Raw genomic sequence first — 10,334 nt, 5'->3', positions numbered from 1 at the left:
CTGAGATGACAGAATTCGTAAAAATTATTCAACAAGCTTTTGAAGGAATTCACCTTATGAAAATTTAGAAATATGATCTTTTGATAGAGGAAGGTCTCCGGAATGATAATTAAACAGACTCAATAATAATGTTAGGAAGGGCAAGGTGGAGGGTTCAAAGTTCGACGTACAAATGAAAGGAAGGTCGAGAGTTCAAAATTCGACCTCTAGGTCGAATTTTGAACCCTCGACTTATTTAAAAAAAAAAACAACAATATTTTTATAAATAGTTTGAAAACAACAATATTTTCCTAAACGGTTTCTAAGAGGACAATATCCTTTTAATTTTTCCATTTGAAATTCGGGTAAAAATTAATTTCATAAAATAAGATTTAAAATAAATAATAAATAAATAAATAAAAGGAGTGAGGATAACCCTAAATCCTTCCGCCACCATCTTCATCACGTCCACTCTGTTTTTCGGTGTCGCCACCTCTCTCCGGTTCAGTGCCGCTGCATAAGTTAAAATCGGGCAGCCCAAGCCAGTCGGTCAGCTCAACATTAAAAACCCATTTTCAAACCAAAAAAAAGAACAAGTAATTAACTTATTTCAGGGTTTATCACAGAACCCTCACCCCCGCCGTCGTCTCGAATACCTCCACGCCGGCAACTCGAGTACCTCCACACCGGCGACTTGAAGACCTCCACGCCGGAGACTTGAAGACCTCCACGCCGGAGACTTGAAGACCTACCAATCCATTCACGCCGGCGATTTGGTTGATCTCTCTCCCAGTTCTGTTTTTTCAATTTTTCTTCTTTTGTTTTTATTATTTTTTTCTTTTTATGAATATCATTACTTTGTTTTTTCCCCTCTCTTTTCTTAAATCTATTTTGTTTTTATTATTATTTTCCTTAAATCTTTCTAACTTATAAGAACTTGAATGTTGTTATGATTTATGGCGTTGGATCGTTGGTTATCTTACATATTGCCATTTTTCATGAATGGTATGGTTGTTATTTTGACCTTTTTGAAAGGTAAATATTTCACAATAAAACATGCACAACATATATTTATTTTTGTAAAAAAAAGATGACCTGCTCCCAAAGTGTCGTATTCTACTTTTTTTGAAATTGCCATGTTGTCGTGTCGGTATCATATCGTATTCGTATCGCATTTCTTAGGGTATGCCCATCTCGAAGGAATCGGCCTAGAAAGTTTGGATGTGGACTAAATGTAGGTGTTGAATGTGCTTTTGTGCTTGGTTAGATTGAGTGTATATTGCATGATCATGATGTGATGATTCATGTGTTAGCATGTTATGAGCTTTATTTATTTTTATTGTTTAATGAACATGTATAAGTAATATGAGTAGCATAATAGTCGCTTGTATATTGTTTGATGGCTCTTCAAGCATGAGCCACTTACTCAGTATGTGTGTTTGTGTATCCACCCACAGTTTTTCAGGCAGTGGATGAGTCTCACGACCTTGGTGATGTTGTAGAGGAGATTTTGTTTTAAGCTTTGTTGTGGTTTCCCTTGAATTCATGGTTGTAATAGGTTTAGTTTATTTATTTTCCTTCGAGGATTAGTTCTAGTTCGACTCTAGTCTGAATTGGCTAGTCGTGATACATGTTAGAGTTTTGGAAAAGTTTTATTTGGCTTGGTTATAATGCGTTTTTTAATATTAATTTTCTTGATTTGTCTTGTATTTGAAGTTGTCATTGGGTGTTTTGTAAACGCATGAAGTTTATGGTTACGTTGTTATGCTACCAGAATTTTTCTATAGCATCATAATTATTAGAGTTGGTCAAAGGTTAAATTTTAGTATTGCTTCCTAGTTTATTGTTGAAATTTTGGGGGTGTTACTGAGTTTATGGAAAGTAAGAGTCGTTTAAGTGCTTTGTATTTCATGTATTTTATTTAGAAAATTATAGGAAATGTTTAGGGTAAAATAAACTTATTTTAAAAGTGGAGGCTGGGAAGCTTAACGAGGACTTACAGGTTCTCCTTACAATTGTTACAGTTTCCATGGGAGGGAATAGGGCTCAAGTCAATAAACCCCATAAATCACGCTTCTCATCCAAGGCAACGCGACAACAACACAAAACGTCTTTAAAAGGTGTTTGTTTTCTTCATTTTAAGTTAATTTTTCGAGGTTTAATTTTCTCTATAACTAATACTCTTGAGTTGTGTAGCTATCTGTTTCTAATTTGAGTTTTGGGTCACCAGATAGAAGCAAAGTTACCAAGAATAATGTTGCTAAGGGAGCTCGGGCTGCTCGTCTTCAGCGTAGTAAGATGGTACTGGATGTCCAATCTTTTTCTACCTACCCTGTCTTTTCCTTGGGCGTACTTGTATGCCTCATTGTCTCTAGTGCTTCTATTTTGATTACTGAATTTGTTTGTTGCAGATCCGAGAGCAGAAAAGGGCGGCTGTTTTACAGGACAAAAGAGCATTAAGTGGATCAAAGAGTCCTCCTAGAGTCATAGTGAGTAGTTAGGATGTCCATAGCATTTCATATCAAGCTTATTTTCCCATTTACTCATTCTCTGCTTCGATCAATTTTCTTATAGCGTGTTTGGATCGACTTTCTAAGTGTTTAAATAAGTGTTTATAAGTGTGAAAAAGTGTTTATAAACACTTTGAAAGTCAATCCAAACGCGCCATTACTCTGTTTGTTAATGGTTATTGATTATGATGCCCACAGGTTCTTTTTGGGCTCTCTGCCTCAGTAGACCTGAATCCACTTGCTGAGGATCTATTGTCTCTATTAACTCCCGGAGCTTCTTCATCCACAGTTGCTTCTTCAGAGTACAAGCTACGGGCAACAGTAAGTTGTGTCTATGTGATTCTTCTTCATGTTTTTCTTTGATCTTTGAAGCCGTGGCCAAATTATTCGTTCTTTTATGTTTTATTTTGTTCAAACTATTTTATTGAGTGTTCCTGAACCCCTGGTAATTTTTTGTGTCCCAATCCTTATGGTTGCTTTCATTGTGCTAATTTTTTATGTTTTAGGTACTGAAAGCACCCTATGGTGATTTGCAATCATGTATGGAGATGGCTAAGGTTCTAACTTCTCATACAATTGTATCTTTTGTTATTTCTTCACTCATCAAGCTTTAAGTTTTGACATGTAGATTTCTAATTGATCATGTACCTAATATTTGTAGGTAGCTGACCTAATTGCTTTTGTGGTATCTGCAAGCTACTATATTGAAGGAAGTACATCTCTCTACATTGATTCATTTGGAAGTGAATGCCTTTCTGTATTAAGATCTCTGGGCTTACCGAGTACTGCAGTGCTTATTCGAGTATGTTATCATGTTGTTTATTTTTGGAGACCTCTAATTTAAAAGAAGACAAATTATCTGCATACATGGTTGAAGATCTTTTTCTTTTCTGGCAGGACCTACCCACTGATATAAAGAAAAGAAACGATTATAAAAAAATGTGTATTTCTAGCATTACTTCTGAATTTCCCGAGGATTGTAAATATTATCCAGCAGATACTAAAGATGAGTTGCACAAGGTAAACAAGTGTGGGTTTTTTGTTTAGGTTCATTTACAAGCCTTTTTATGCTTATTTTTATTTTTCATGATTTATATTGCAGTTTATGTGGCTTTTCAAGGAGCAAAGGCTCACCGTTCCTCATTGGAGAAATCAAAGGCCCTATTTGATGTCTCAGAAGGTTCCTAAATATATGTATTTTAATACATTTCATAAATTTGGACGAATGTTTTTCTTTCACTCTGAAAGCTGTTTATTAGTTATTATTTTGCTAATTTTCCTTGTTCTTCGTAGGTTGATATGGTAGCTGATAATTGTACCTCAGGAAAATGTACCCTTCTTCTCACTGGTTATCTACGTGCTCGAAGTCTCTCTGTGAATCAACTGGTACATACAATCCCTGAATAGGGTCTCCAACCAAAAAAATTCGGGTTGGGTTAGGTTGGCGGGTTATTATTATTTTTTAATTAATGTAAAATACTTAAATTTATCCATAACACATGACTAATAATTAAAACCATAAAATTCAAAGGTTAAATACCAACTATCCATGATATCTTTACAAGTTTTAAACAATGACAAACATCATAACAATCCTAAAAGAAAAACATGAAACAAAGTCAAATATATACAAATATATATATATATGTATGTATGTAATTCGCTTCAATGGTTTGATTGTTTGGAGATTGTTAGAGTCAAAGCTTCCTCTTGATGCTCTCTTTCCAAGAAAATTTCTGATTATTCAATTCAAAATATGTCTCAAGCTATGTAATTATGTCATCATGACATTGTTTTCTATTGTAATCGTCATATTTTGTTTTGGGTTATGATGAGGGTGCTATGGTTTGTGTCAACCTAGTTGAGATAGCTGGGTGTGCTTGTTGATCCCTAGTTCTTGTCATTTCTTAGTTTCTTTGTAATTCGAGCATTAGTTTCTTTTATTTACATATATATATATTATACTATATAAATATATATATATATTTTAAAAAAAGGTAATTCCCAACCCAACCCGACAAAAGTAGAAAAAATTTAAGCCTGGACCCAAGAACAAAACTAACCCAGTCCAACCCAACCCTTATAGTTTGAGTTGTGTAGTTAGGGTTGTTAGGTCTATTGAACACTCAGGTAGGTTGACTTGTTTATACTTGTCATTCCTTTCATCAGGTTCATGTTGCTGGAGCTGGAGATTTCCAGCTTTGCAAAATTGAAGTTCTCAAGGATCCGGTTCCATTGAATCCAAGAGTTGAACAAGATGCCATGGATACTCAGGACGAGGAGGTAATAGCACATGATTTCCATAGTAGAGTGACAGCTTTTTTCTTGGCTGTTTGTTGTACTGTGGTCACTCATTCTGAGTTTTATCTATTTATTTATTTACTTGAGTTTTCTTATGTATATTTTATATTTCCTCTCAATTCTCATTGTTCTTGTTAACTAAAATAGAGGACTGAGCTTTTTAACCATTCTGCTAATTGCTATGATATTGTTGAGGGAATCTTGTTATTGGTAGAAATAGAATTTGGATGAAGGGTCATGAAAATTTAGATGGAAAATATTGGGTTTTCCTTTCCTTTTCTGCACACATCAATTTAAATCCAAATGATCACCTATTCTTCTTTCGTAAATGGTTCTGACAATTTATTCAATAATGATATATATGTTTCCTGAAAAATTAATCTTGAAAATTAGTTTCTTCATTAACTTTTCAGTTTGAGAAAATGTATTATTAGGTTCAGAATTTCATTTCTTTGATAGGCTATAAAATCCATGTTTTCCTTGATATTCTGTCTTAAAGTGAAGTATTTAAATGGTATTTTATGTTTGCATATAACGGTTGCTCCATGTTTACTATTTGTTCACATTGTTATGCATTTTGATTTACACCTTTGTTGACAAGTAGGTGGTTCGCTTGTTGGAGCCATCAGAGCAAGAGCCATTGGTTGTCGAGAACGAACCTGATCCTTTGTCTGGTGAACAGGTGTTTTTCTTTAACAAGAAATAAATTTTTCTATAAGACGTAGATCTTCTTCCATTTGTAGTTTGCTGTTCTCAATTTCCCTTGCTATTTCTTCTTTCTTAGGAAGGATATGGCCAACATAGTGGTGGGTGGGAGCTAAATGTATGATATTAAAAAATTCACGTAAAAGTTAGAAAGAGCTAACTTGAGATATGGAATGTTTGATGAGTGGCTTGACTATTTTGTTTTACTTTTTGTTCTTGTCAATTTTCTTTGAAGATTATGGATTGTATAAATTTTCTGATATGCTTTCGAACTAATCTATAAGAGCTAATAGGTGTTTCCAATCTCGTCCTCATGCCATTTCATTAGTTTTTTTTTTTTATAGTTAATGTTTGATGACCAGTAATTTGTTTCTCTGTCAGACTTGGCCAACTGAGGCAGACAGAGCCGAGGCAGATAAAAATCAGAAAGAAAAGCATTTGAGGAAAAGAGCACTTGCTCTTGGCACTTCTGAGTATCAGGTTTGCATGTTGATTTGCTAATGCTCTCCCCCACAATTTACCCGGTTGTAAAGTTCTTCTTAGCATCACATGTTTTGCCTTTGCTTTTATTTTACACAGGAAGCTTGGGAAATAGGTGAGACAGATGATGAGGATTCTGATGTTGACAATGAAACTGACGGTATGATGTTAGACAGTGGTTATACAAATGAAGTGGACGACCTTAACAATCCAGGCCTCAGTGATGATGATCAAGCTTCTTTGGAGTTTATAAATTCTGATCAGGAGACAGATGTGGATTCTGTGATGATGGTGAGAATTTCATTATTATTTTTTAACCAATGATTTTCATTCCTCATTATACCAGACCGCGGTTATTGTGTCAAAGCTAGAGAGGTAGTCTCTTTGGGTTCTATTCACAATCGACAACTTTATGATTATTATGAGCTATTTATTGAATGCTTAAAAATAGAATAGAATAGAAGGAGATGTTAAGTCTTAAAAGATTTGGTCAAAATTTCAAATAGTTTACCCTTCTAGATTCATCGTGTTGAATATAATTTCTAAATCTAGAGACTTAACACGCTTGAACCAATAGAAAGTAAATAATAGAATGACATTGTATTCCTAACCATCTTCAATCTATATGCTCATCTTTTATGTGTTGGTTTATTTCCAGCCAAAGAATAGAATGGAGTAAGCTTGCACAGTTCTAATTATTGTTTCACCTTTTACTTAACATCATGGGATATCTTCTAGTGTTATTCAAGTACGGTCAAATTGAGGCAGAAGCATATGAATGGTAAACCAAATCTTGTACCTTACAAGTTAGAACATAGAGAAGAAAAAATCTTGAAAGCAATGAAAAGGGCATTCTTTTTTTGCAACTATACTAATTTGAAATTTCTCATGTATATTGAGAGCAAGGTTGTTTCTTTTCACTTCTCTCTTGTTGATGCTGCTAGTCACTTAAATTTCCTCGCAATGCAGGATGGTGAAATGACCAACGAACAAAAATTGGATGAGATTCAAAAGATAAAAAATGCTCATGCTGAAGATGAAGGTTAGTCACTTATTTCTTTTGGATTTTGAAGAGTTATAGATGCTCAACTTATTTATTGTTCTATAATTTGAACACTTCTTAACCATCAATCTCTAATTAGTCACGTGAAACATTACATGGCAGTTTGTGCATATTGTCTCGACTCTCCATTCTAATATGAGATTACTATGTCGATTTCTTACATGCAATATGATTGAACGTGAAAGTTTGTGGTAGATACTCAGTGTTATGTTATATACAGATGTTCAGTAGTCTTCCTTATTTTTTCGTAACAGAATTCCCAGATGAAGTGGATACACCTATAGATATCCCTGCCAGAAAGCGGTTTGCAAAGTATAGAGGTCTCAAGTCCTTTAGGACGTCTTCGTGGGATCCCCAAGTATAGTTCCAATTATTCAATTATGATTTCACATACTATTACTTAACATTACTAGAGTTCACTGAAACTGCTCTCTCTTAATCCAGGAGAGTTTGCCTCAAGACTATGCTAGAATTTTTGAATTCAATAACATCTCCAGAACACAAAAGCACGTTCTTGCTAAAGCTTTAGAATTAGACCAAGGGAACAGAGAGGACTGTGTGGCATCATGCTCCTATTTAAGGCTGCATGTGAAGGAAGTGCCTGTTGGTGCTGCTTCGAAATTGTGTGAGTTAGCGAAGTCAATGCCTATTACAGCTTGTGGACTTCTGCAGCATGAATCAAAGATGTCTGTCCTACATTTCAGGTACTTCCAGATTGCTAAATTGTCATCTGTTTCATTGTGAATAATTTCTAGCTTCCAAGTTCCAACTTATATTGTTGGTTGCAGCATCAAGAAGCATGATGTCTCTGAAGAGATATCCGATAAAGTTGGGACTACTGAGAACACCAAGATGCATGATAAGAATTCTCCTCCCCTCAAGGGAAAAGAAAAGTTGGTGTTTCATGTTGGGTTTCGCCAATTTGTTACGAGGTACTTTTCTAACTTCGCCACACGAGACATCTAATCTTTCACTTTTTTATTTGTATTTTAGATAACCATCTCTCATCTTTCAGATCAATATTTTCAACTGACAACTTCAATTCGGACAAGCACAAGATGGAGAGATTTCTTCATGCTGGAAGATTTTCAATAGCTTCAATTTATGCTCCTATATCGTTTGCTCCCCTTCCTTTGATAGTTCTTAGGAGTGTTGAAGGAAACACTTCATTTGCTGCTTCTGGTTCGTTAAAGAGCATTGACCCCAGACGGATAATATTGAAGAAGATTATTTTATCTGGGTAATGTCATCTATGACCTTATCAACTAAGTACTGATTATTTTATCTCCTCATTTGAAGATTTATTTTTATTTTCTTTATCGAACAAGAGTTATACCTCCCACAATGTGGGAAAAGGGAAACGGTTGCCTGCTACATGCTAGTTTGTCTTAGTAAACTCTGAGCTTACCAACTTGTATGCTTACTGCAGTAGTATAATTTATTTTTACCCGTTGTTTCTTATGAAAGTAAATATTTCGTATCCGAATATTCTGTTTCATTCTTGAACTTGCAGTTGGTTAACGACTAAACTATGTTCAACAGCTTTTATTTTCAAAAAATTTCTGTAGGTTCTTATGTTTCAGAATTAATTTGATGCCATGGGGAATCCTTAATTGCTAAAACTGAAGCTGTCTTCCCCTTTTTATGTGCAGTTATCCTCAACGAGTATCGAAATTAAAAGCTACTGTGAGATACATGTTCCATAATCCGGACGACGTCAGATGGTTCAAGGTAAGTGAAATGCACATGAGAGATTTGCAATCTGCTACTTTTTGTTGGAATTGGTTGAAATCGGAAATTCTAGAATCGGAGAATGCTCTATGTTTCTCTTTCGTCTTGGTAACTACTCTGTGATTGATGGCTCGAAGACTCATCTCGTAGGGTGAAACTGTCTTGTTTCGTGTTAAGTACTGAGTAGTGTGGTGGAAATTTGTAGATGGTTTTCATGAAGGATCTGAAGAAAGAAAAGGCTAGGATTTCCTCAGGCATTGATTTTGGGGCTAGGAGCAATGAATTTGTTTTGGTGGAGTCTCTGCTAAGATCCAGAAAATTTAAGAATAAATAAATAAAAAAACATTTGTATTTCGTCCAGGTGGGTGGGTTCGGAATATTTTTCAGAAAACAGATGTGCTTTTCAAATAATATTTGCACGACAATGAATGCCTTCTCCAATTAGTGTTTGGACAACTTTTTTTTGAAATATCTTTTCTGCAAGCCATTCCACACTTCCTAGGTCCATACAGTAGATCATCTTGTAATTTAGGGCTTTTGGGAAGATTCTCAAGAGATGATCTTGTAATTCAGTTATCATTTATCTTACAATATATTTTGATTATATCAAAATGATCAGCGGAGGAGAGAAGAGCATCCTAACTGACTGACTGGGACTTGTAAAAGTCTTTGCTCCTAGGAACTATCTAGTAGAGGTTGATCACAAAACGCTGGGTTTAAGAGAATTGTAGAGATCTTGATTACGATGTTCTCATTTAGATATATAAAATGGTTGATATTTTATATTATGTTTTTGCCTCCTAATGTTGAATCATTGATGCAGCCCGTGGATGTGTGGACAAAGTGTGGGAGACGCGGTCGCATCAAGGAACCCGTCGGTACACACGGTAAGCACCCCAATACCCGGATATCTATGTACTTACCCTCACAACCCTTGAGAGTGTTATATTTGTTGTTAATATAACATGGCGTGTAATCTTGTGGAACACAGGAGCAATGAAATGTGTTTTCAATGGAGTTTTACAGCAACATGACACAGTTTGCATGAGCTTATACAAACGTGTTTATCCCAAATGGCCTGAGCGTCTCTTCCCTCTCCTTGATGCGTGAGTGAGATATTGCTTGTTGTGAACCAGATTGAAGTTTTGGTAGTTTGTTCGTTCTTTCTGGCTAATTCTTTATTTTTGACCTCATTATGTATTATATATTCCACAGCAATGAACATTTTTAAGCCCCTGCTTTTATTTTTTTTAGTGTTATTTTATACGTCTTTGATGGATTTTCAATGTATTTTTAATCGTTATGTAAAGATTTTCGTTCTTTCTTTTTTTTTCCCCTAAAAAAACTATTGGAAGGCTTGGGAATTGAAATTCCTGAACTGGTGCTAGGTAATATTAAGAATCATGAATTCAAAGTATATGAAAGTTTGCCTAATGCACGTATAGCTCAATTGGTATTAAATTTGTATTTTTGAGGTTCGATTTTTTTATTTCACATAGTCTTTTAAAAAAAAAATAAAAAAAATAAGGGCTAATTTGTATTTTTGTGAAATATTAGCAACATCA

General features: G+C 34.8%; 1 protein-coding gene across 1 annotated transcript; it reads left to right on the top strand.

Moving 5' to 3' along the window:
* The first annotated feature begins 405 nt into the window (after positions 1-405).
* Positions 406-10,094, top strand: LOC120067934 (pre-rRNA-processing protein TSR1 homolog). The gene is made up of 22 exons (XM_039019578.1): positions 406-755; positions 2,004-2,099; positions 2,210-2,280; positions 2,391-2,468; positions 2,688-2,810; positions 2,996-3,046; positions 3,151-3,291; positions 3,387-3,509; positions 3,592-3,669; positions 3,783-3,875; positions 4,659-4,772; positions 5,395-5,472; positions 5,877-5,975; positions 6,075-6,266; positions 6,945-7,017; positions 7,293-7,396; positions 7,483-7,742; positions 7,827-7,970; positions 8,054-8,278; positions 8,691-8,769; positions 9,593-9,656; positions 9,761-10,094. Exons 2-22 carry the CDS (start codon positions 2,009-2,011, stop codon positions 9,877-9,879), a joined length of 2,400 nt encoding a protein of 799 aa, XP_038875506.1. The 5' UTR covers positions 406-755; positions 2,004-2,008; the 3' UTR covers positions 9,880-10,094.
* The last annotated feature ends 240 nt before the right edge of the window (positions 10,095-10,334 follow it).

This window comes from Benincasa hispida, chromosome 12 (genome assembly GCF_009727055.1).
Source record: "Benincasa hispida cultivar B227 chromosome 12, ASM972705v1, whole genome shotgun sequence".
NCBI lineage: Eukaryota > Viridiplantae > Streptophyta > Magnoliopsida > Cucurbitales > Cucurbitaceae > Benincasa > Benincasa hispida.
Note: the sequence above shows the minus strand (reverse complement) of the source record. Positions and strands in the feature narration are given on the sequence as shown.

Excerpts from the sequence above, each read along its gene's own strand:
- LOC120067934 (XM_039019578.1), top strand. The coding sequence starts at position 2,009 with ATGGGAGGGAATAGGGCTCAAGTCAATAAACCCCATAAATCACGCTTC. Across the intron at positions 7,971-8,053 it reads TTTCGCCAATTTGTTACGAG|ATCAATATTTTCAACTGACA; the intron begins GTACTTTTCTAA and ends CTCATCTTTCAG. Across the intron at positions 8,770-9,592 it reads ACGACGTCAGATGGTTCAAG|CCCGTGGATGTGTGGACAAA; the intron begins GTAAGTGAAATG and ends TCATTGATGCAG.